We start from the raw sequence: 25,982 nt of genomic DNA on the forward strand, positions 1-25,982 counted from the left end.
ACGTTTATTATTACATCATTGACATACTAAAACAGCATATACGTATGTTACTACTATGAAACATTATGAATTTACATGACGTCTTAATTTGGTTACAACAAGACGTCAACATACAATGTCTAAGTAAGGTTACATTGTAATCATTCAAATTTAGATTCTAAGGTTACATAGTTATCTTAACTTTATATTTAATTACACCAAATGACGCTAGTATTACTATACCAAGGCGTTACATTGTGGACATTAGGTTACACTGTGATCATTCAAATTTACACTCCAAAATTACTTAATTATCTTAATATTATACATAATTACCTTAACGCTATACCATTGTTACCCTTTACGATGTAGACGTTAGATTACACTATTAAGGTATTATATTATAGTTGAACAATTAACAGCTTAACGTTCAAACTAAATGGTACCAATTTCGCTATGAGTTTGAATGTTTATGATATTTGAAATATGATTAAAATTATGGAAACTGTTATTAGCATTTCAAAAATCTCATTCTGCACTCTTTACAAGTAGTACGATAGTGTCATTAACTTAAAGAGTATTACAATTCTCAATTTAACTTGGCGCCATCAGTCTAGGTTTCCGATGAATCTTTAACCTTACTGCTCTCTCCAGGCAGCTCGAGGCAAGACTTTTCGATAGCTGCCTCTTCCTTGTCTTCGCTTTTATCAGATACTTCCTCAAGTGGTAGAGGATACGATGATACCTGGCCTGGTTTATTGCCAGGGTTCTCTTTTTCCCCCCGCAAATGATGGTCTAAATTCACTTCAACTGGCATATGTTCAGCATCTCCAGTAGGATGTTCAGACGGCATACGCTCAGCATTCACTTGGTTCAACCCTGCTGCCATTCCCTCTTGTCTGGAAACGACTTCCTTGTTTCTCTTCAAATGCTGATCATCACATGGTGGGACAAAGCCGCTATTAGTTTGGAGATCATGGGTTTCTTCAGCCTCTGTATCAATAGGATGAAGTTCGGATGGCATGCACACAGTAACTTGGTTCGACCCTGATGTCATTCCCACCTGTCTGGAAACCACTTCCTCGTCTCTCTCCAATTGCTGATCATCGCATGGTCCACTAACACCGCTCTTAGTTTGGAGATCATGGGGTTCTTCTGCCTCAGTACCGTTGGTTGGTGCGTTACCCTGTGGGGATTTTAGACCATCAGGGGCATCTGATATCACCTCCCTTTCACCAGCCTCTTGATGGTCTGTATCGTCGACTGCATCTACGTTGTTGATGGGTTGCGAAATAGAATCTCCATGAGTGTAATCACTCTGTGTACTCACTTCCAAGTCAGGTTCTTCCGCTGTGCTTTCTCCTTTTGATTCACTTTCAGCTGCTTTTAAAGTGGCAGGAAAAGATTGGAAAGCATCCCAATCATCTTCATCCTCTTCTGCCTCTTCGATTTCTTGGTCATCAGAAGGAGAATGCGCTGTGGTGGCTGATGGTGGAGGTTTCTCTTTGCTTGCCTCTGTTGGAACTGGTAATTTTATCTCTAATGACGGAGTTGTGGGCTTCAGCTGGGTTGCATTATGCTCTTGTGTCACAGACGCACGGATGAACCCCTGAAAAGACAAAGGGATTTAAAGTTCTGTTTGTAAGCATCCATAAAAAGTAGAGCCTGAGACTCCCAAGTATTCCAGTTCGTTCCAAAACAATAGCAAAATACTTTTGAAAGACATATCCAATAAACGGCATAGAATACCATTCTTGAATCTGCAATAGCAAGAGCACCCAACAAAGAGAAGAAAAAGAGACCTGAAGTTGCTGTCGTTGTGTTACAGGCATAGACAGCAATATATCCTTGAAGTGAACTGCTGACGAAGGAAGCTGAGCAAGATGAGAAACAAGCCTTACAGCAGTGCTTCTTAATGTATCGACTTCCTGTCAATGATGCATAATTGGAAAACCATCAGTCAAACACGTGATAAAAGACAGTTTGAAACTTTGAATTTTAGAGGCTGCTTATTTTATTACCAGTGAAGAACCTTCTTCTGAAGCCTTGAAAACCACGATTACGGCTTCCAGGAGTAAATTCATAAAACCTCTCTGGCATTCACTAGGTTTTGAAAGTGTCTGCAGCACTACTAAGAGTCTTAAGCATTCGCCAGCAACAGTTGCTGATTTTTCAGTTACAGGTTTCTGTCAACAAAAGACCTTCAGAACGACAAATACCAGAGACAAAAAGGGAAACGGGGTTATAATTATCTAAAAGGATAGTCTGAAACACCTTTAAAGCATTCTGGATTATCACAAAAAAATCTGCTGTAAGCTCCCCAACAAAGAGCATTAAAAAATTGTTGCCTTCCACATTTGGGGTTTTCTGTACCAAACTTTTTAGCACTTGTAAACCAATTGATTGAACCTGTGCACAATAGAAAAAAATATTATCAGTTGTCACATTCTTGGAAAAAATGACCATAATAGTACAGAGAATGCATATGAATGTACCTGTATATTTGAATCGGTAAGTACAGTTTGGACACATTTTGTGCAGTATTTAAACATAGTATAATAGACGGAATCACCATCTCTATTCTCTTCAAGATAATTTATTTCGTAACCCAACTTGGCAAATGATATAGTTTGTTCAAGAGAGAAAGCAAGCTTTGTTTGCAGTAGTATGTGCAAGTCAGATCTCTTATTTTCCTGCAGATGAATGGACTTAATGCAATCCTCGGTCAAATCAGTTATCACATTCAGACAAGTTCCCAATAATTTTTGCATATGAAGAAGACCATCTTCACTGACACCGGATTTATCTGCAATGTGAATTTTGATTAGCCCAAATTTATTAATCAAGAAGCCACTGTTTTAATAAAATTTGGCATAATCTTTAATATGAATATAGAAGGAAAGAAGCAAAATAGGCCTTAAATGGATGTATATGTGTAGAAATTATGTTGGAAGGTAAGTTGACAACTAAGAAAATGGAGGATATGGAAGAACTTTGGTTTTTATTCAAATTAGATAAATAGAATGGTCAGATCAGTTTTATTGTCACAGTGCTCACCATCAATAAAGCTTTTCAATAATAGACTTGTGCACTTGAAAAAATCGTCCACCTTGGAGAAACAAAACTCAGTTGAGGCTTCTCTGATTCCCTTGTAACCAATTAAAAGAAACGCCAATGCAGCAGAGATTAGCTGTGTCTGCGTGCCAAAACATGCAGTTCAGCAAAAAGATAAAAATTAGTGGTTAATACAGTCGTTCAGAATTTTGTAAAAAGCATAGTTATGAAAAACTGCACGGCAATTATATAAATTAGAAATAATTCCCATTCAATATAAATAAACTAGTAACAATGAACACACCTACTGACCTTTGGTTGAAAACAGTTTACGAGTGTTTTAGCAGTGATAAATAATGTGGATATCAAATCCTCCGAGGGTTTGTCCAAAGATATTGCCTTACTACTGAACACAAAAATATGAACCTTCAGCTGATTGAGAGTGATATCAGAGGTTTAAAATAATTAAAAAAAAGTAAAATAAATTTGTATATTGATAGATTCCATTACCTTTGAAATACTTTGTAAAGATAAGCCAAACAAAGTTCCATTGCCAAATACGCAAAGTTGTCCACTTCATAAAAAGATTCAGGGCAGTTCTTCACAATCTATTGAAAGAATTAAAATAAAACACCAATTCAGGATCTGTGACAAAGACAAAATGCACACAGAACTAATCTCTTGTAAAGTCCTTTGAATGGAAGGTTCCCTGGCCAAAGAAGTAAAGTTGTCCACTTCATGAAAAGATTCAGGGAAGTTCTTCACAATTGGAATAATCAAAATAAAACCAAAATACACAATCTATGACTGACATTACACACAGACAACTAGTCTCTTATAAGGTCTTTACATACAGAAATCTTTTTGACATTACAACTCGGAATCTCCGGTCCACAGTTTTCTAAACACATAAATATGCAGCCACCTTTATTAAAGGATATGATTCCTACCAAGCTAACGCACTAAAATGAAAGAAAATATAAGTAAATGAAAAGCAATTTACTGTTATGCGGATCAAATTATTGTTCTGCAAATCCACATACAAGCTTTTATAAAAGAGCTTAAGTTTAGCAAAGTGCAAATGGTTCATAATATCAGTAGGAGTGTAAAAAGGCATGTTGGCTGTTGCAGCCTGCAGGTGGACGCTACGAAAGGAACTGGAATAGTTAGTAACTGAATGAACGAATGAATCATAACATTCTGAGGTAACAACTCAAAATCCAAACATAATTCAGCCTCAATTAATTGGTAAGAACTTCTTCACGTGTATTGTCTTAGAATATGAAAGATCAACGCAAAAAAACAGCATAATACTCATCATAATACCTAAAAAAAGGCCTTAAATTATCCAAGAAGACTTCTTTGTTTTATAATTACCTGTGATATAACAGACACTGAAAGACTATCCCAAGAATTATCCATGCACATAGAATATGAGAAAACCTGCACCAGTCAAATATGAAATAAAGAATTACTACATGAATATCAAAGTCAACAGGTGCCCTGTGCATGGTTAGGGTAGTACTAGTACTACAAAGACCAAAACTGGTGACTGCACAAGTCATAAGGAAAGGGAACCCATAAGATACATGTCAGATAGCATCGTGAATATGGCATCGTGAATACTCAACAGCACAAATAATGAATACAAATCAATTCACTCTTAAAGCAATCTACCACATCGCACCACACTGATAAACTTTGTAATGCTGCATCTTTAGAAAATGTTACAAATTATAAATATATAAAGAGAGTGGAATTTTTTATTAAAGAAGTCATTAAAGATGTCAGTTGTCCAATGTATGTTTGATGCACTAGATTTTCTATTGCAGAGAATACAACTTATTCTATTTGACTTGCAAACTCATTAACTCCCTTACGTTACTTGTAACTGATAAACAGATTAAAATTAGATGATGACTTTAAAAGGAAAGAAAACAATAATGAGCAGAAATATAGGGATCCAAGGATTTGAAGAAACAATTAATAATTTTATCTGACAGTCTTCTTTTTTCATTTATAGGACTGCAATAAGGCCGGCAATGCTTTATGGCACGGAATGTTGGGTAGTGAAGCATCAACACGTACATAAAATAGGTCTAGCGGAGATGAGAATGCTTCGTTGGATGTGTGGGCACACGAGAAAGGATAAGATTAGGAATGAGGATATCCGAGGTAAAGTAGGAGTAGCCGAAATTGAAGGAAAGATGAGAGAAAATCGGTTTCAGTGTTTTGGACACGTGAAACGAAGGTCCATTAACGCTCCGATTAGAAGATTCGATTACGGGATAGAGGTTCAAGGCCGAAGGGGTAGAGGAAGACCTAGAAGGACTTTGGAAGAGACTCTAAGAAAAGACTTAGAGAACTTGGATCTAACGGAAGATGCGACACAGAACTGAGCGCAATGGCATTCTAGGATTCATATAACCGACCCCACTTAGTGAGAAAAGGCTTTGTTGTTGTTGTTGTTGTTGATTAGCGAAATGTAGTAAAATGAGTCATTCAGACGCTTCTGCATAGAAGATGATCACTTCCTACGTAAAACTGCATATGACAACATGTGGCTCTTTTCACAGGATGCCTATGCACACATTAGAGCATTAAGGAGTTAATAAGAGAAAGAGAAAAGGAAACGGATAGCCACCTGTAGCAGTTCTCTGCATATGTCCACAGTGAGAAATCCTGCACTGGCAAACCTTTTGGTCGCCAGAAACTGGAAAACCGGTAATGCAATTTCATATAACTTAATTCCTGGGAAAGATAATTCTTCACTAGCTGAATCTTCACCGCTACTAGCTTTAATGAAATAAATTGGACTTTTCAGTTCACCAAGGGTAGAATATTGGCCCTGAAATAAGACCAGTAGAGCAAATCCCCAAAGAAACTGATATTCTTCGGATTCCATTTCTACCATGCGATGTCCTGACAATAAGCTATTTCTTGATTTATTTTGAGTAGTGCAGTTTGAATACTCCTCCTCTTCAATATTCACAGGAACTGCATCCAATGCAATTGCCTGCAATATTACTGGCCAGGATTCTTCTAAGCAAGGTTGCAACTTTGATGATACCAGAGGAGACTGAATTCCATCAAGAAATGGATTCCACTGTAAAGAAAGAAATTATTAGTGAAAACAAAGCACAGATGCAAGGGATGAAAGCTAGCAGTTTTCCTATCATTTAGCTGACCTTTGTCTTGAGATGCAAGCACAAGAATACATAACTGTAATCCTTCAAAACACTAATCCAGTACTTCCCAAGCATACTTGAACTCTTTGAAAATAATGGTAACAATGCTAGATATTCATCTGGAACCCCACTATGGTGTCTCCTCAAGAACGCATATGTATAACATTTGAGAGAGGCATGAGCAGCAAGAAGTCTTATCTTGATCTACATCACAATTAATAAATTAGTTTTCCATTTAAAAAGTAAAATGGATTCCTTTAATCAAGAAAACAATAAAACAAGAGTTGAACAATGACTTTTATATACCTTGCATGAGACCCATTCTGCAAATGAAGGATAATACAGGTCCTTAAATTCATTCAAAGGTCGTGAAATCAATGAATATATGCGTTTAACAGCAATTTGATCGCCCTTAATAATTCCACTAGTTAGTATCTGTAATCACAATTCACTTCACGTTGTCACTTACACGCAAAAAAAAAACTAAATAAATAGGGAAGAAACCAAGGAAAAGATAAAGTTAGATTTGTCTTTGTTAAAGAACCTTTGTAGCGAGCAGGAAGCCTGCTTCCAATAGAATAGGGCCAGAGGACGAGTCTAAGGCAGTGCGGACAGCAGATACTAACTGGGCCTGAATTTCATACAGCCTCAATTATTAAAAACACCCCCATTTCCCCCCAGTAAAAGCGAATCTAAAACTGAAACTATCTGTCAAATCCCTCCAAGGAGCTTTAACAGAGATAATGGACATCTTTTTGCAATTTCAAATCTCTGTCAAGGAATCTAATAGAAGCAAGTGAAAGAAAATCACAAGCACTTGCTGCACTTCTGACATACCTGATACTGTTCCAGTAGGAGGTGCCCTGGAAGCTCCGGGTCAGGTATCTTTTCAAACTGTTCCCAGCATCACAAGACAGAAATATATATGAACAAAACGAAATACATGATATAAGAATCAAGAAATATCTAAATTATAAGACTTTGCCCAGCTAGATAGCAGTGACATATAAGCTACCCGTATAGAATGGACAATAGGGTGCTCACCTGTCTCAGCCCAATGAGTGTGTTGAAGTAGAAAAAAAGGGGGTGTAAATTAAAAGACAGCAAGACATGAAAGGGGAGTAGTAATTAGTAGAAACTATAATTCCTATTTCAAAGATTTAGGTAAAATGAAAATAAAAGTCAAGTATGTATCAGAAAATATGATGTGAAGAAGAGGTATTAAGATCTATATAGGAAACATATCACATTCAATTAGATATCAGAATATGAGCAAGGCTTGGATTTTAGGAGGTCAAGCATGACTCATGACACTATTTTACAAATTTCTCTATTCTTACAGTGTACATGTAGCGCTTGTACGGTCAAAAGGACTGAGGTGTTTTTGCTCAATTAGTAATTAAGAAACATAACGAAAAAATGAAAAATAAAATAAAACATTTAAAGAAGTCCTAAATCTACCCAACCAAGTGGTGCTGCTGCGATATCATATAAACTAGTAGAATTAGCATGTCTTATACAAACTCACCTTATCTGTAATGGTACCCAGAAGTCCCACACCAATTGGCTGCAAGTTTTCTAACTGGATTGTGCTTATCTATGAAAATTAACAAGAAATGTCAGCTCTAACATGTATTCCTCAGGCATTTGATAGGACATAGTAAAAATTTAAAAGAACAAACAAACTTGACATCCGTACCTGGTATGCAAGGGCTATAAGTTCTTGTATATGGAGGACGAGCCAATCACTGGAGGCCTGTCCATTAGTAGGTTGGCTCCTAGCAGTACAAAGATCAAAATGAGCTGGATTCTTTCCAACAGCTCTAGGTAGGTAACTCAAACACCTACAAAGCAACAAATTACTAAATCAATTAAACGAAGAATACCACAAGTTAAGACAAAAGTTCATGACTAGTTCTTTGAAAGGGAAGAGGGAGCTTGTGCCTTGGTAAGTGTCAAACACAAAAGGGTTTCTAAAGGCACGGCCTATGCACATTTACACCGTTCTTCTAGCTTGTACACTAACGTATGCATACTAAAACTAATTTTATGCTCAATGAAATTTCTTTCATCTGATATTTGAATTGCTACTTAAAAATCAATCCCAAGCTTCGTTGATTATTATTTTCTTGAGGTCCATGGTATAATAATCTTGCACTTGATTGTTTCAATTTTATACAAAGTTTATGTTCTGCCTTGTGGAATCTTGCCCGACACAAACACAGGCTGCAGTCTTCAACACGTGTGAACTCTGGGCACTTTTGTGGGTGTGCCTGTGTGCAGTAGATTTAATGCATCATTTCAGGTAGTGCATGGAAAATATCATCACATACTCAGCAGCAAAAACTCTGGTTCGGTATCTGAGGTGTTTATCTCTATTCAGAATACCATGGGGGCCTATGGTGCTAGAAACCATGTTCTCATCGTCTTCTCCAAAATTCACACTTGGGTCACCCTCTGTACCCTTTGAGGGATAATTTTCTAAGCTGCTACTACTATTAGCATTTCTTCGCATTGATGTGGCAAGAATCTGAGAAAGATTTTGACAATTCACTGAATTAGTAATTGTCCTTTCCAAGACAGGACAAAAAACATGCTTATCTATCAAGAAAATTGGGGATTAAACTGATTTACAAAGTACTATAATTCTATTAACAAGAAGAAACTAAGCTCAATGGATAGAAGTATTCAAGTATACCAAATAGTTTGTCTTTTTTTTTTCTTTCAAAATTTACATCCAAAACATACTATCTGTATAACACTCTGGATGAAAAGAGAACAGACTAAACAAGCTTACCACATTACGACAAATTGATATCCAATGGGATGGACAGGAAGGGCATGATGCATAGAGCAATCGCATGATTGTGGTGCGCACCAGATCCCCTATCCTACAAGGATAAAAATAAGGGGAGATAAGTTATCTTGCATCACTCTCTCTCTACAGATAAATGTCAACAAGAAACCAGGCTAAAAGTGCAGTAAATACTCGGAATCTGTTTCTTCATCCAGCATGTGAAATAACTTCTCTTCTATTTGCTCGACAACAATGGAAACCTGTATGATAGAAAATCAGTGAATGATCTGATTTATTGTGATGAGACTTATATTTGAAGATGGAAAGTAACATGAGGGCATACCGGATCTTTTTCAATCAGATGTCGTAGAGTGGAAACAGCTAGATGCCTTAACGCTGGCTGCTTGAAAATGGAAAGAAAAAAAAGGGTAACTTCATATTATGGAAAGGAGCAGAAATATATAAGTATATGAACTTCACCAGCCACAGAAACAAAACCTGTCTTGAGGACAAAGTAGGTAGAAGAGTTTGCACATGGGTGTGCACGGAAACAGCTTGTGGTGCAAAAAGAACAAGTTGCTGGGTGAAGCGTACACTCCTGCAACAATAATAGCTTTTGAATGGAGCCAATTTCTATTCTCTAACACAAAAACAAAACAAACAATTGTAGAAGAGAACATATTACATGAAAACTAAACAAGTGTTGAATAAATTGGAATACGTACTCAAGCATCATTGCTGTTTCTTGCCCAGAGCTTATCTCGGAAACAACAGACTACAAAAATCAAAATTAGAAAAAAAAAATCAACAAATGGACACCAGTCTGTGAATTCAATTAACTATAATATAAATGGAAAGAGATGAAAGTAAGTCCGTTGAAATTTCACCAAAAAATAATTAAAAACTTAATAAGTATGTACTGAAATATGCCAATTCTTAACATGATAAAACATATTAGTATTACAGCAGAAGCTCAGAGGCAGTGGAAAATTTCGATAACAATACCTTGCAACGTGAAAAGAAAATACTTCCAGGGGCAAGTTCAGGACCAAGAACAGCAACAATAGCATTTATAAGACGGCCAACACCTTGCTGAAGTGCAACCCATCCATTCTCCTCAGACAAAAGAATGTCCAGAGCAAGACCAAGTGTTGCCTACAGAGAAGAAATGTGACGAGAGAACATTGTTCAGTCAAGTACAAACTAACAATTCATCTGCTAAGAGGTACAAATCTAAGATGATAGTCTGCTCTAACAACAAAACCTACCAAAATATACACAGAGTTAGAACTTCAAGGTTATCGGTGAAAACACTATCAGTTATATACTTCATACAAGGGCAATCACTTTTCAGTAGACAATACAAGAAAGATCAATACTGCTCACAAATGTATCAGTTAAACAAGGCAACAGCTTAATTCAAACAAATGTCATTTATCCATAACCAATACCTTTGATAGTCTACAAATGAATCTGTCATAGGGCCTGAAAGTATCATGTTACCTCAGAGATACAAAGGTCAAAGCATGCCAACAGTTTCTTTCAAATCACTTCAAGGTCTAAATCAATGACAACATACTTATCCAAGATAACAAAGCAATTAGTAACAAAGACATTACCATCTCACAAGAGCGCTGAAGTGAATCTAAACTAAAAAGATACCACAACAGTTGCAAATTTCTTTTCATCTATTGCCAAGATTTGTATTCCGATTATGCCAATGTAAACAGCATTACTTAACACACTACAACCATTAAAAACATGAGTTACCTGGACTTGAGATACATAGGACAAGCCAGCAGCTTCAATGGTTAACAGAAGCCCATGCAAAGACCAGATCTGTAAACCAGCTATTGAACTTTTAGAAAGCAGCGAGATTGAGCTCACAGTTGAAGGCACTAAAGTTGACAATGCCATGCCTCCTGCACTGCAGGCATAATATGCAAGGACATTGAGATAAAGTATAACCTCTACTTAAGATCCCCATCAAAAGGATCACTAATTGAAAATTTAAAAATCAAAGGAAAAAAAAAAGATTAGCAAAGATATCAGATGATAGCAGAACTCCACGAGTGAACAACTCATCCTAAAATCTGCATGTGATGTGATAAACAGACAAAAGTTTAACCATATAAAGACTTAGTTCAAGTGATTATCAGAATTGCCTCCCCCGGATATGAACTAGATATCAACTGCAAATGACTCATGAATTGTGACTTGCAACCTGATCCTGAGGAAAATTTTAAATTCAATACCAAGGGAGGTGCAATGCAAGTGTGATACTACAACACCCGCCTTCAGGCATGTATCTCTTTTATAGAAAGAGGTAGCAAAAGAAAGCAATAGAATAGACATTCTATATGCTACTTAAGATTCAAGAGTACCAGTAAGAATATCCCTGTAAATATTCATAACAAACTTGAAAGGAAGTTCAATATGTCACCTGCGGTGAATGCAGCCAAGAGCAAAAGCAATTGATCCAGCATAGTTTGAATCAGTTGCCCCAGTTAAGTCACCAAGCAGAGATCTAGTCTGTGTGTCACCCAAACAATGAATCAGAGTGGGAAGGAAAGACATGGGCAGAGGGAGAACGAGAAAAGGAAAGCTGCAGAGTCAGCAGCACGACTGAAATTCAAAGAACAAAGGTGATGTTTGACATTGATATGTTTGAACTACCATTCTTGCTGTAAAGATATCATTTCCAAGACGAGCTAAAAGACCCAGACATTCTGATGAAGCCCTACGCTGTGATGGACAGATATCTCCCTCTGCCAGAATGCTCTGTTAAATTAGGACAACAAATGTCAGTACAGATGGTGTGTGAGAACAACACTGCCTGAAAAATAACACATCTTTATAAAAACACCTGAAATATAGCCTGTGCTGAGTTTAGTATCTCAAGTGCTAATGGTTGGGGACGCAAGGAAAGCAAAGCCTGAGGAAAGCATTTAAATATGAGTTGATGTCAGACATTGCAAAACAAGATATAGTCGATAAGAAAAGAAAACCCAGCACCTTAAATCCTGAAAGTAACCCCACACATATATTAGTTATGCTCCCTGCATGCCATGGTTGCTTTTTGCCAGCTTTCAGGCACTGCTCAATCGTTCCAAGAAGTGACAGCATCCCACCACTATCCTGGGATGTTAGTTCCAACTGATGTTAACTACCAGTCACTTGTAAGAGAAGTCCAAATATGACAAATTTTCCTACCTGCGAGGCAAACAAGATGCCAAAGCAGAGGAGCATCTGGTTCACCAATGTCTTGTTTACTGGTTCCAGCTTCATTGGCAAGTTAAAAAGTAAACATCAATATTGACAGAAGCATGTCTCTATTAACATGAAGTACAGGAGCTGACTTAAATAGCTTCAACACATTAGCAGAAGCTAAAATAAACTTGTCTGACTTAAAAAACTGTACCTGAGGAAAGCTACAAATTTCATTCTCCCAGACACAAGGAATAAGGCCATCTTTTCCACCTTGAAAAGCACGAAGTTCATCTTCAAACCAATCTCTGAATAAACACAATTACCAATAAACAAATATCACCTGAATTGAAAAAAGAAGCAGAGAAAATGACTGAAAGCTCTGAAGCTCTGACCAAATTAAAGTACAATGTTCAGTAATAGTTTAAGACAAAGCCGGTGGAAAGGTAGACACCTTCCAGGAATCCAGGGACCCAACCATGCATCTCTTTTGTCTAACAGAAACCTCAAGCATGTACTTTCTTCACATCCAGAAGCCTCTCTTTCATGTCAGCAACAAGGAAAAAAACATCCACGTCAGACACAAAATAACATTTAAACAAGACTTGACAGTTGAATTAATGCCCTTTTCTTTATGACACAAAGAAAATAAAAGTCGAATGCAAGGTGATGGGACAGTAAAATAGGCAGCTAACTTTACATGAATGGACTTGTGCAAATTTGAAGAACCATGCGGTGGTCATTCTTATATGCTGTTGGATCAGGAAGAGACTGGTAAGCTATTAATGTCCTGATGATAAATATATCCAAAGCAGGCTTCACATTTGGCAGTTGCTTGGCCGCTATCAGTGATATATACGATAAAGCCCTGCATTCCATCTCATCTCAGAAAATAGTTTTGAGCATGATCTAAAGTAACACAGCTTCTGACTTAAACTGAGCATATGAAACTAGCAAGACACGCAGCAACTAGAACTAACCATGAATTGAACAAATTAGAGAACAAAATCGTGATAGAACAAACTCACCTGCTCAGGTATACAAGTACAGGTTGAAGCAAAATCCCATTATTCCCATCATTAGGAGAAAGAAAGCATCTTAAAAATGCAGTAAGTGCATCAACTGCAGCAGACCACATGCTACAAGGCAGCAAGATGAAAGTGTTAACCACCGGAAAAGACATTAGTCATGTATGCTCGAGCCCTAACTTTTATCAGATAGTTCAATCGTACTGCAATGACTGATGCATTATACCTAGAGAATCTCAAAAGTTTAAAGACAGAGGCAGGAAAGTGCAGTAAACTGAGAGTTTGAGGAATATACGAACATAAGCCTGTTTACAGAAATCATACAGTACATACTAACCGAATCCTACTTATCAAATCTCCAGTATGGTTAGTTTCATCTTCTGGATTTCCAGTAAAGAGGGAAGCCCACAAGGAAAGAATATCAAAAACCTGGTCTTCAAGTTCCTGCATGCATGAAGAAGATCCCTTAACATAGAAATAATCTCTCTTTTAATTCAATAATACAAGCTCCTTGGCCTGTGACTTGAAAGGTAAAAGTAGATTAAAAGAAACAGGGATTATCTTCTACCTCCTTTGGCATAGAAGCTAACAGGGATGACAAAAGTAACCACCCAGCTTCTTTTTCAATTGTAGCTGCCAGAGGGTTCCGACTAGATTCAGTCAGCATCTTCTTTGAAACTTCAAGGATTGACCTGGGCAATCTGGGATAGTAACATGTAAAAACTAGCTTTAAGAAACCAACAGTTTACAGTGACTGGAAAAGAAAACAGGTTGAATGTAACAATGACCATAACAACATAAATCTACGCCAAATATGAAACAGTGGAATCCAACGGCCCCCAGCAGCATATATGACATAAAGAAAACAAATTAAAGATAAGGAAACAAAAAGAATGAATTTGCTCTGACAAGTGATGCTAAGAAAAAACGTGATAAATAACCAACGTATCTACTACTTTTTCTTCTATTACAGCTAAACCACACCACCAATGACTGGTATCTCCTATAGATATCTACTTCTTATTTGTTCCTTGTGGACACACAAAATAAGATGACACCATTACCTGGCAGGAAAACCGAGAGGTAATTTTGGGGAAATGGACACCAGAGCTGCCAAGACAGTAGCTTGTCCATGCAAAGAATCAAGCTCTAATTGCAAAGTGCTCCCCTGAGAAACATAAACAAGAGCAATTTACTTAACAGATGCCATAGTTAATAGGAAACATTCCAAAGAATGCTTACAATCAACAAACAGAAAATGACAATGAAAAGTTTGTCATCATTCCACTGGCCCAAGATTCCTAAAAGTGGTTTGCTAACCTCAAACTGTGCTCTAAAACACATTGATATTTCAAAAAAGAAATTCAAAAAGTTGGATGCTTCATGAGAAGGACCAATAAAATATGGCAAAAAGAAGTAATTTACGTGGGAGACTATATGTAGAAGCATCAACTGAAAGAAATACCACCAGCTCAGGTTACCAGACCCTTGTCTTCAAATGGTAATCACAAAATATGTCAAAGGTCAAAAATTAAGCAAACGATCAGCACTTCCAAATAATTGAGGACTTGAGACCATAGTTGCCTCTTCCTTTTCCTTGCTGGCTCTATTTCCTAAATATTTGCTGGTATCAGTTTATCTGGCTACCCGCAATTCTGGACTCTATTAACCCATCCCCATTGGACAATGCCAATAAAGCCAATTGCACTTGATGACAGCATGAAAAACTGTGGCATAGGCAAAAAGAACATATAGCAGCTAGAATATGAAGCCACTACCGGAAAGCAGAAAACAGGAAGCGAGAAAATCTGGGCAATTACCATCAAGATAAACAGGAATAGTTTGATAAGGCACTATGACTGACATAGGCATGCTGGTAAAAGAACAAACAAAAACAGAACAAAACAAAACAAACAAGCAACAACAGCTACTACTACCACCAACAAAAGCTTTCAAAACTTGCAAATGAATGCATAAGCTACATATATTATCATAAGACAAATAAATTGACCAGAAATCAATAAAATGAAGTCGAGAAGGCATAACAGTCAACATCACATCGCACCTTCTCAAATGCCAAATTTTCTCTCAAAGCATTCAGCATGGTCACTCCATAAGAAATTAACCCACCAACACAGGTGGGATCAACTTCAGCCAGTGCACGTAATGTCAAAGCAGCCTCAATTCGAACCTGACAAAAGATTATCGATCAAAATTCAACTAAGAGAAATGAAAGGAGCATAATAATTTTTAATCTACCAAAGACGTTTGCCTTCAAGTAAGAAAGAAATCATGAGCTTACAAGTTGTGAAGAATGAGATACTGCTGCAACAACAGTGTCGTCAAGAACTTCCTTGAATTCAACAGGAACCTGCAAATAGATGGAGCAAGCACAACGTACCTAGTTAACTACAAGAGAAACAACTAACATTATGGTGTTCTTCCATTCTATGATGTTAATCAGCAAGAAAAATGTTCAAGATATAACTGATAATGTGAACATACCACATTAATATTTTAATGGAATAATTCCTCAGATGATCAATATGTGAATAACGGTATGACCACACAAAAATTAAAAGTCATCATTGATTATATATATCATTGAAGAGACACTTACCTCTCCCAGCGTTTTCAGGGTATATGATGCAGTACGTAGGGCAGCAATTTTCATGGAAGGACTGGCATCTAGAGACATAAGCTGCAAGTTTCATAAAAACATTCAATTACCAACAGATGGCATAGAACAACGGGTAGCCATCAGAAGATTTAATTGAAAGAACACCTCCATGACAACAAAAATGGAAATAATTTTAGATAACCTGATTCCCAAGAAATCCCAAAAAATTCCTTTGCGTAGGCTCTGTCATTTGATCAGTAACACCAACACGAAGGATATAAAGAACACAAGCCTTGAGTAAAGCAAATGAGGGATAATGGTCAGTTCTTTAAATTAGAGAATAAGAAGATTCATGACAACATTAGCAATCAATGAAGTTGTTACAGTAACTCATATTATGGATCCATCAGATTTAGGTAATAACAAGCTTGGTCATGTACATAACGGCGTAACTGTCTTATTTTTCAATGCATGATGCATCAAACTTGTAATGCTTCATATACTGATAAGTTCATCCTTATTCAGCAGCTAAAGAGAAAAAATAGCATCACAGCCTTGGAACCTGAGTACACATTCATCCTTCAAGTTCCAGAACATCTAGACATGCATCGGTAATTATTTCTCAAAAATGCTAAAGAAAATATATCACATTGTTCATGTTGGCGGCATAAAACAACCTGTAATTGAAGTTATTGAACTCATGCAAATAATGTAGCCTCTAAGCTTTGGTTTTTGGTTTTTTTTTTTTTTTTTTGAGAAACAATTTTATCATTTTTTTTTACAAAGACAGCTTAAAAGAGAATCTACATAATGTTAAAGAGTTGAAGGCCATGAATTTGTAGAAGAATACCAGTGAATAGGCATCAACAGAATTATCGGAACAAAGCATTTCCATAACCTGAATTGCATAGTTTTGTAGCTCACTATCTGGATGCATGTATTTTAGACGAATAGCCTGCAATATACAATCCAATAATAGATAAGCATGCACTACTACCCAGGCAAAATGTTAAATAACTGCAACTCCACTCCAACCTAGGGCTGTCAGAGGGCAGACTGGTTTAGGGGGAAAACACCAGACAAAACAGACGTTAAATGCAGTGAAACCAAGATAACAGCAGAAATATTGTTAAATGATAACACTTTCTTGTCAAATAAATTATCCTTATTCAATATGGTTTTATTCCATGGAATTCAACTCAAGATTCACCAGAACAACAAAAGGAGAGGGGAAAGAAAAAGGAGAGGAAGTCAATATCAGCATCTACCTGTAAAAAGAATACCCAAGACAAGGTTATGCCAACTCGCACGTCCTTTGACCGAGCTCCAACTACACATTGGAAAAATTGTAGTTTCACTAATCCCATGAATTATGAACATCTTTCAAGTTCAGTAGCAGGAAAAGTCTTAATGTAGGGGCAGTGGGCACCCACACTGGCAGGAAAACTACAAAAATACCTTTTGTGAAAGGCAAAGCTAAATGCCTATGCAAACCACCTTCCAGTTTCTTTGCTGGAGGAAAAGGTCCTTTCCCCCTTGGTTGAACCTAGGAGCAATATAACACATCACAGTTAGATTGTTGACCTAGGTAGATGAAACTTCAAAGAGATAAGGAAAAATATCACAGAAACATATGCAAACCTGTGCATGAGGATTCATTCCAAGAGCAAGCAACGAACCCAATGCTTCAGCAAATGCATCACGGACAGATGAAACAGGATCTTCAAGGGCCTACTATACCGGCCAAATGGGTAAGTAAAGAACTATAACATTGGCATCTTTAAGACTGAAATTTGAAACACTCAGAAGTACAAGACCAACAAGGAAAACTTGGCAATGAAAAGCATCTACCTTGACACAATAAGAAGCTGAACTGTCTAGTTCTCCCACCCCTAGACCCGGTCCTCCGATAATGGCAAATGCCTTCAGACATCTGGCAGCAGCAATTCTAACAAGAAATGATTTATCACCAACAGCAAACCGCATGATGAGACGAAATGCCTCTGTATATGCTGAAGCCGCTGCGTTTCCACCAGAGCCTTCCAAAGCATTTTGAAGCATATATAAAGCTTCTTGTCTCACAAATTCCTGAGTTACATGCAGTTCAACTTAGAGGTGCAACAAACAAGAGAAAACAAGAACCCAAAAAGAAAACATAAAGTATATTCAATATTCAATCATATGGTAAGCCTATGAGATACTTGGGGGAGAATACTTAATTAAAGTATTTTGAGTCTTGACCAGTACTTCCAACTATTTTGGAATGACCATAGGGTCCTATACTAGTTGAAGCAGAAAAAATGTTAGTGTGAACATAGAGTTCCCAAAAGCAGCATTGTTCAGTTGGTGCAGAAAATGACAAAGACACTTCATCCTTTCCACTTCTTTCATAATGAAAGTTTACAGAATACAAGGAAAAAAGCTAAAAATATTAGAGCAAAATTGCAGATACAATGAAACTACCTCGTTAAACTTGAAAAGTTTCATGGCAATGATAGTCGTTTCAAGTAAACCCGATGTGATTCGCCTCCCAAAATGTCTATATAATTCTCCTAAGCATTGTGCAGCACCTACATCATAGTTTTCAAAATGATAATTATTAATGTTAAAACAAAACACACACAAAACAGAAAAAGGAAAACGTTAAGTGCACTAAATCAGGAAAATGCCTGAGTTAAACCATAAATATAAACAAATAGAAGCAGGTTATGAGTTAGACCAGATAACCTACGTACCAAAGAGGTACATTACCAGTTTACACAAAATACACATAAAAGTGGAAACAGCCGGTCATTTCAACTAACCAGCAAGTTTTTGCGGTTCACTCCTTCTCCCATCAGAGAGAAAGCCTTGGAGACTGCTCGCTCTAGAATATATAGAAATGCCATCTCCATTAGATATAACCCTCGCCATAGCAACTGAAGCCAGATGGCGGACAGGTCGCCGAGCACCAAGAATAAGCAAGGAATATAATGCGTCCTCGCATCTCCTTTGCCACAACAAAATGGATTCCTGCAAGTCATCATTTCCACGCCGACCGTTAACAGTTTACACGTACAGAAATTTATCCATTACTCATTACAAATACTATAATGTACTAAAGATCTAATCAATCCAAGTGCTGATATGTATAACTCAGCCCCTACAATTTGAACTATTTACAAGAATTCAGGATCTAATCAATCAAATTAAGATGCGGATTCCTCAGTCGCCTCGCCAGTACTATGGGTAAACAAGGAAGGAAAATATCAAGTCTAATTCCGAAGGAGGCTCTACATATATACCAAATCAAATCGTAATTGGGGTGCAGAATAGAATGTAATAAAAACTGAGTAAAAGTGGAAAGATAATGGAGTGAGAGGGACCTTGGGCTCTTCGTTAATGGTGGAGATGAGATCGGAGAGGAGATCGAAGCATAGAAGTGGCTCCGGAGGCTTATGGGATGCTGAGGCGACTATGGACTCCAATTGCGCTACCAGTACACCGAACTGAGAGAGGGGGGCATTCTCTGTTGTCACATACTTCGCCATCGTGGAAGCGGCAGTAGAATGATCAAGGAAGACGAACAAGATTGAGAAAACTCAAGCAGTACAAGAAGTAAACAACATTGAAACTCTGGTATTTGGACTGGGACGAAGACTCTTCACCGTCATGGTGTCTGTGGGGTCAGTACAGTCTGGTTGAGGAGGTACGGCGCGCGATGCAGGTGGTGGTGGAGTGACGCAGAGAGCAAGTTCTTTTCTTTGGGACCAAAAAGCAGGGAATGAGAGTTTTTTCACATTTCAATTTTCCACCCAATTCCGTTGGCGAATCTTCTAATTTGCCCTCCTAAACTTTATGTTCTAATGGTTCGGTTTGGCACACAAAATATAGCCTAGTTTGGTAGTGAAGTGATTCTAAAAAAAATGACTATAAAAAAAAGCTGGGATGTTTGATAAACATTCAGCTTCAACTTTTTTTCACAATTTTGGGTGAAAAAAAAGCAAAAAACACAAACTGCGAAACCCAACTTTGAAAAATCAGCTTTTTCACATCTGTTTTCGCATAAAAGTTTATTAAACACTATAATATTATTATTTTTTTTCAAAATCACTTTTACAAAAAAGTTTACCAAACACTCATGTTGCTTTATTTCACAGCTGCTTATTCTCACAGCACAACAAAAAACAGTTTTTTTTCAAAACACATCAATACCAAACCAGCCCATAATCAAACCAATCAGCATTTAACAGTTTAGTTTGATTTAGTTTTGGTCAATACCATGATTAAAATTATAGTATAGTTTGGTTAATTTATGTCTATTCCAACATATCAATAAAAACGTCCAAACTTATAAAAGTTTTAATTTTACAAACTTATAAAAGTTCCAATTAAATAAAATTTCATGTTGGCAAGCGACTTATTAGTTACAATCTAGGCAAAATGTACAAACAAATATCATAATTGTTAATAATAACTACAACTAAAAAATATGTGTATAATAATCACCAAATAACTTATAATATGTTGACATGTGTTAAATAAATAAAATTAATAACTGAAAAATATATGGTCGATTTGGTTTTTAAAAATCAAACTAAACCGACCAAAACAGTTTGGTCGATTTCAAAACTTTTGAAAGATTTGGGACTTGAACTATTTTAATTAGCCAAATTTCCTCTTCTTGTTAAATTTGTATGAATTTCATCTAATTTTCTATATAACAATGTCAAATGTTAGACACATTTCATACCAATTTGAGCCATAAAATCAAATCCAACACCAATATGCAGTGTGAGACTTTAAATTTGATGTCTTTAACACAATTTGTAGTGAAAAATTAAAACTTTGCTTTGACTATGAAGTGTGGCTAATTATAATAGTTCATGTCCCCAAATGGTCAACAAATTAATTTAGGACACAAGCTGAAAGTGATTATAAAATTCAAGAGGCAAATTGGTAAAAACTGAATGTGTCAAAAATTGCTCCCTTTAGCAAGTGGCCTTTTATCACAATGATGAAAAGGTGTTGAGCTCTTACATGACACCGTAGGTTCAAATCTCATCAGTAATTAATCCAACATATAATTTAACAAAATATATCGTTTGATAAAATAAAAATAAAAAAAATTACCCACTTTACTTTTACTTCTCACACACCCTCTTAATTTTCGATCGTCGGATCGAATGAATTGAAGAAGATCAAATGATCGAATTAAAAAGGGGTGTGTGGATATCACACCCTTAAGTATATACTTGTTGATAATTATACACCCAATAATGTAAATTAGATTTATAGCAGCCAACATCTCAATCGTTTTGTCTCTTGAATTCCCGTTAAAATCCATGAAACCCATGGTCGTGAATGACGAAATTGCAACGGCCATGGACGGTGGTGCTAGTTCCTAAACTTTGTATTTGTTTTGTTGGTTTAACAAGATGTCATTCCAATTTTATCGGATGTCCCCCAAAGAGCCTAAACAAGAGAGTGTCTGTGGATATGAAGAAAGATAACAGAAAATCCGATAACACATGCATTCTTATGGGTCTGGAAATACAAGGCAGAATTTGAAGCTTTTAAAAGATATCAATTTTATTAGATTGATCTGTAAAACTAAAATAATCTCACAAGGCCACAGAAGAATGCAGCAAGCCAAAAGAAAAACAAAATAGTACATCCGAGCTATCTACAAAATCCTATAGCAACAGCAAAGCGGACAGTAACATAACTAGCCAGGCTACCAATGAGGAGGCGGCGGCGGAGGGTCTTAGAGAAAATGCAGATGAAGTCGCCATCTGAATTATGAAATTGCAATTCCCTTGTGAGACATTCTGTGTCGTCAACGTAGCCAAACCTTGGAAGTTACACGACTGATCATCCTGATTCTGAACCTGGTAGTACATATTAAACGCATACGAAGCATTCCCGTTCGCATCCAAATTGTTGCAAGAAGAACCATATTCCAATGCTGTGCAATCCGCATTGGTGCAAGCATAATTTATTTTATCTGCCAGATTGCTCACATCTTTGGCGTTCGGGTTAAACATGCACCATTTTTTCGAAAGATACTGCACATTCTTTGCAGGCACTAGTAACTTGTTTTGACCCTGACCAGAAAGATCGACCGGGAACTTGGGCTGTCCATCGTAACTGAAAATTCCCCAATGACGCTCAAAACTTCCTGGAGCAATGCTCTTTGCATCCTCATCAATAAGTCCAAACAAGTAAACTTCAATGTATCCAGTTCGCAGTGGGGTGCCTCTGTTGGTTCCAAGTCTTGTCAGAAGCCCGTTATAAAACCTAAAAGCATTCCCTACATTGGCATTCTTGTCCCCGTCTGTAGGCCATCCCACCTCCCCAACCACAATGGGCATATTCCCAAATCCCACTGCTTTCAAGGAAGAGACCAAGGTATCAAAATTAGCATCGAAAACATTGGTGTACTGAATCCCAGTGGTTGTGTCAACAATGGGAGTGGTATCCCCATCAAAGAAGGCATAGTTGAATGGGAAGCCGTCATTGCCATATAAACTCAGGAAAGGGTAGATGTTTATGGTGAAAGGCGCCTTATTTTTGTCTAGGAACTGGACAATCTCGGTCATCAGTTGAAGAATATCAGTCCGGAACCTTCCTGCAGATGGCACGGGGTTGTTTTCTGGTGAGTCGTAGACATCAGCATTTAAGGGCACAGTAGCCTTTACCGAATCTCCAACTCCAGCTTCATTAAGGGCATTCTGAATGTTCTGAAGTGCTGGGAACGTAACATTCAGGAATGAACCATTGTACGATGAGAGGAAAGGCTCATTCCCAACTGCTACATATCTGTGAAAACATAACAAAAACAATAAGATAACAGAAGAGCTTGTAGCAGGACTTTGTTTTCAACAAAGCCGCAACCTTGAAATAAAGCCCGGTCACACAGTAGTAAGGACATAGATACAGCACATCAGTATGATAATTCCTCACTCCAATGACATACTAATGCAGAAAAGAAGAGAAAACTTAAAACAACGATTTCCTTGTTTAACTTCTTAGATCTTTGAAAAAAGTTACCGCTAAGTTCTTGTGCTGTTTTAGTAGTTCCGGTCAACTTGCCTCCAAGAAGGGATACATGTCTAACAAATTTCACCCATCATGCAAAGACTGGTACTTAAGGAAGTCCATGTACTCCATAACAGCAAACAAGAAAAAAGAAAAGCTACAAACTGGACCGAAACAGAAAGATGAATCAACTAAACCAACCGGATATCGGATAGGATTTCCAATAGAAACTTATAAGAAGAAAGTCAAAACACATTCGACGAACATAAATTGTTGAATCATCAATTCAAAAGGGCCCATGAAGAAATCCTATTCAGAAATTTCAAGTCAACCAACAAGCAATTCGAAAGTATTTCTAAGTGCTTACAAGTGACAAACTTTAGATGCAAATTATTTTCTTTTCGTGTGCTGTGATAATAATATATCTAAAAACAGAGTAGGACAGTCGTATCATGCAAGCATTGGTCACAAAAGCAAATTTGATAGCAAGAACAATGAAATCAATCAGGACTACAAAAGGATCGAAAGCAAATTGAAGTCATACTTGATGTTAACTCCTCCGTTGAAATTGTACCGGGTGACGTTGCGGCGGACCCATTCTTTGGCACGTTTGTAGCTGGTCAAGACAGCCAGCTGATCATTAGGAATAGCAACCATGACCTCAAGACCACTGTCAAGCAAGGCACTCATGGTCGACTCCTCTGCATCAAAAAGCTTCACCTTCGGAATCCCATTGTCCTTTAGCATCTGAACCACCGTCGCCGGCGGCAACTCGTGGGTTGCCATCGTTCCCCAATTCACACCAAGACCTTCCACACCACCACCACCGCCGTAAACACACAACACAGCCACCACAACCAAAACCCACATCATCCTTTCCATGTTTTCTTTTGCCGGGAAAATTCTGGGTTTATGGAAAAGGCAGGGGAGGAGGGCGGGGAACAAAAGCAAAAGGCTTTATAGTGTAAATAGGAAGATAAATAAGAGAAGAAAGATTAAGAGGGAAAAAATGAGTCTCCTTTATGCTAACTGAAGAGAAAAAAGATGGAAAGAGTTGCAGGTGGGTCGGAGAATCAGCGATATTCCAGTGATTTTATTTTTCCCACGAAAATGAGATGGGGATATAGTGGAGAAAGAGGGGTAATCCAATCCGATCCGATCCGATCAAATACAAATATTAGCAAGGAATAACAAAAAAGGAAAGCTGAAGAGGAATAGGAAGTGAGAATAATAACAACAATAATAAAATGGGGATTGGTGAGGGAGGGAGGGGGGGTATATAAAGGCAAGTTACCACTCCACACGTTTTTTAGTAAAGTGACTGCCAATCCAGATGACAACAGTATGACACCCACCATCACCAAGTCACCACCGACCTTGGCTTTGGCTTGTCTGCCTGGTCGACAAACCTCACTTAGAGCAACTCCAGCGTTGGAGCCCTCCCCTGGCAATACATTATTCAATCCACCTAATGAACTGTAACTGCCCTTAATGAACAGTAAGTAGCCATGGCAATAGAATTTGCATCTCCACCGTTACACTTCAATAGCCCTGGCAATAGGCAATAAAATATTAGTATTTTTTTTATATAAAATAATACAAAATAATTTTAATTGTAATATCGGATAAGATTTTTAATCGTTCTCGTTGCGCCACACGTCATTATCCGAAGTATTATTAAATAATACAAAATAATACAATTATTGGTGATGGATTTCTGATAAGATTATTAACTAATCACGTCGCGCCACGTGTCATAATCGGTTCACAATATTTGAGGATAGATTTCCATCAGATTTTTAACGAATGACGGCATGCCACGTGTCATAATCTGTTCACAATCTTTGAGGATAGATTTCCATCAGATTTGTAACGAATGACGGCATGCCACGTGGCATTATGCAGAACCTAATCCTTTCTGAATTCTCTATATAATCCACCATCCATCCTCACAAATCTCACACCAAAATTCTCAAGATCTCTATCATTATTCATAGTTTCTGCTTCCTTATTCACAAAAATTTGTATCATTATTCATAGTTTCTGTTTCTTTCTTTCAATGTCTTCTTCTTCTTCCTCAAGGATGATGTGGGAATACAATCAGGAAGAGGAAGAATTGTTTAACGAATCTGAAGCAATCTTCAATCACTAGAGGGTAAGAAATGAGAGGAAGAGGATGAGGAGCGTCAAATGAGAAATGACGAAGTAAGAAGGCTTCAAGTTTAGTAAATAATGAAAATAAGTAACAAATAAATAATTTTAATGAAAATAAGTAACTAGCAAATATATACATATATATATAAGTAACAAATATATATATATATATATATTTATATGTCATGTTAATCATAACATGGGGCTAGAGTTCCAAGTTTAGTAAATAAATAATACAAACAAACAAATAAATAAATAATACAAACAACATAATTATAATGTAACAAATAAGTAACAATAAATAATAAATTGTTACCTGATCCGAGTAATTTTCCCCACTTCGAATATTACTACTAGCTTGTGCCAAAGCATCTCTCCACGTACTAAACGATTGGCTAAGTAATTTCCAACGACTGGACATCGATTCTTTGGTTCTTTTCCCGCCAATTTTCTCAAGAAAACTGGTATGAATAAGACTCCACATTTCTCGCAACTGCATCTCATTACCCGTAAGCGAACTATGAGTAACTTCAACCCAGCTAGTACACAACGCAACATATTCAATAAGCGACCAATTCGTACATGCACCAGTGGTCATTTTGTTGAAAAAAAATGGATTCAAACTTTGAGACAAAGAAAGGAATGTGATTGAAAGTAGTTAAGAAAATATGAAATTGTTGTGTAAGGTAGATGATAATGAGAAGGTATTTATAGAAAAGTAAAAACAATTTTTTTACAATTTTTTTCAGATTTTTCAGATATTTTTTTGAATTTTTTACAATTTTTTTTAAATTTTTATTCAATTAATTAATCTCTGCCGTTGGATTTAAAAAATTTGAATTCCAACGCGCCAGATTGTGCCACGTGTCACAACGGTAACTTTTCAGATTTTTAAAACTATTTTTTCATTTATTTTTTAATTTATAAAGCATTTT

General features: G+C 37.0%; 2 protein-coding genes across 5 annotated transcripts; both read right to left on the reverse strand.

Moving 5' to 3' along the window:
• Window positions 1-436: 436 nt before the first annotated feature.
• On the reverse strand, window positions 437-19,719 carry LOC137744755 (protein SWEETIE). Of its 4 annotated transcripts, none has more exons than XR_015954114.1 (48): window positions 19,239-19,719; window positions 18,678-18,885; window positions 18,337-18,443; window positions 17,725-17,961; window positions 17,515-17,604; window positions 17,332-17,419; window positions 17,142-17,203; window positions 16,724-16,828; window positions 16,076-16,165; window positions 15,874-15,954; window positions 15,556-15,624; window positions 15,319-15,444; window positions 14,318-14,421; window positions 13,822-13,954; window positions 13,591-13,697; window positions 13,254-13,364; window positions 12,926-13,093; window positions 12,680-12,766; window positions 12,440-12,533; window positions 12,232-12,300; window positions 12,034-12,156; window positions 11,885-11,953; window positions 11,695-11,799; window positions 11,462-11,550; window positions 10,789-10,945; window positions 10,024-10,173; window positions 9,744-9,793; window positions 9,517-9,616; window positions 9,362-9,418; window positions 9,211-9,278; window positions 9,019-9,112; window positions 8,555-8,751; window positions 7,921-8,065; window positions 7,750-7,818; window positions 7,059-7,115; window positions 6,766-6,852; window positions 6,528-6,656; window positions 6,222-6,425; window positions 5,678-6,139; window positions 4,411-4,476; window positions 3,544-3,641; window positions 3,338-3,439; window positions 3,037-3,175; window positions 2,475-2,785; window positions 2,254-2,388; window positions 2,001-2,165; window positions 1,782-1,907; window positions 437-1,588 (listed from the first exon to the last, which is right to left on the reverse strand). XR_015954114.1 is itself a non-coding variant. In XM_068484550.2 (48 exons), exons 1-48 carry the CDS (start codon window positions 19,401-19,403, stop codon window positions 593-595), a joined length of 6,840 nt encoding a protein of 2,279 aa, XP_068340651.2. In that variant the 5' UTR covers window positions 19,404-19,719; the 3' UTR covers window positions 437-592. The 4 variants fall into 4 exon arrangements, 2 of the variants coding, with proteins under 2 accessions (XP_068340651.2, XP_068340650.2); XM_068484550.2 differs by having other exon boundaries at window positions 3,346-3,436; XM_068484549.2 differs by having other exon boundaries at window positions 3,346-3,439.
• Window positions 19,720-21,418: 1,699 nt separating this feature from the next.
• Window positions 21,419-24,306, reverse strand: LOC137744792 (glucan endo-1,3-beta-glucosidase 8). The gene is made up of 2 exons (XM_068484590.2): window positions 23,438-24,306; window positions 21,419-22,674 (listed from the first exon to the last, which is right to left on the reverse strand). The coding sequence occupies exons 1-2, from the start codon at window positions 23,773-23,775 to the stop codon at window positions 21,549-21,551; spliced, it is 1,464 nt and encodes a 487-aa protein (XP_068340691.2). The 5' UTR covers window positions 23,776-24,306; the 3' UTR covers window positions 21,419-21,548.
• Between the last annotated feature and the right edge of the window lie 1,676 nt (window positions 24,307-25,982).

This window comes from Pyrus communis, chromosome 12 (genome assembly GCF_041283825.1).
Source record: "Pyrus communis isolate YQ-2024b chromosome 12, ASM4128382v1, whole genome shotgun sequence".
NCBI lineage: Eukaryota > Viridiplantae > Streptophyta > Magnoliopsida > Rosales > Rosaceae > Pyrus > Pyrus communis.

Coding starts and splice junctions, on each gene's coding strand:
- LOC137744792 (XM_068484590.2), bottom strand. CDS start 23,775: ATGGAAAGGATGATGTGGGTTTTGGTTGTGGTGGCTGTGTTGTGTGTT. Junction 22,675..23,437: donor AACGGAGGAGTTAACATCAA/GTATGACTTCAA, acceptor ATGTTTTCACAG/ATATGTAGCAGTTGGGAATG.
- LOC137744755 (XM_068484549.2), bottom strand. CDS start 19,403: ATGGCGAAGTATGTGACAACAGAGAATGCCCCCCTCTCTCAGTTCGGT. Junction 8,066..8,554: donor ACCAGAGTTTTTGCTGCTGA/GTATGTGATGAT, acceptor GTTGCTTTGTAG/GTGTTTGAGTTACCTACCTA. Junction 6,853..7,058: donor TCCTACTGGAACAGTATCAG/GTATGTCAGAAG, acceptor TATGAAATTCAG/GCCCAGTTAGTATCTGCTGT.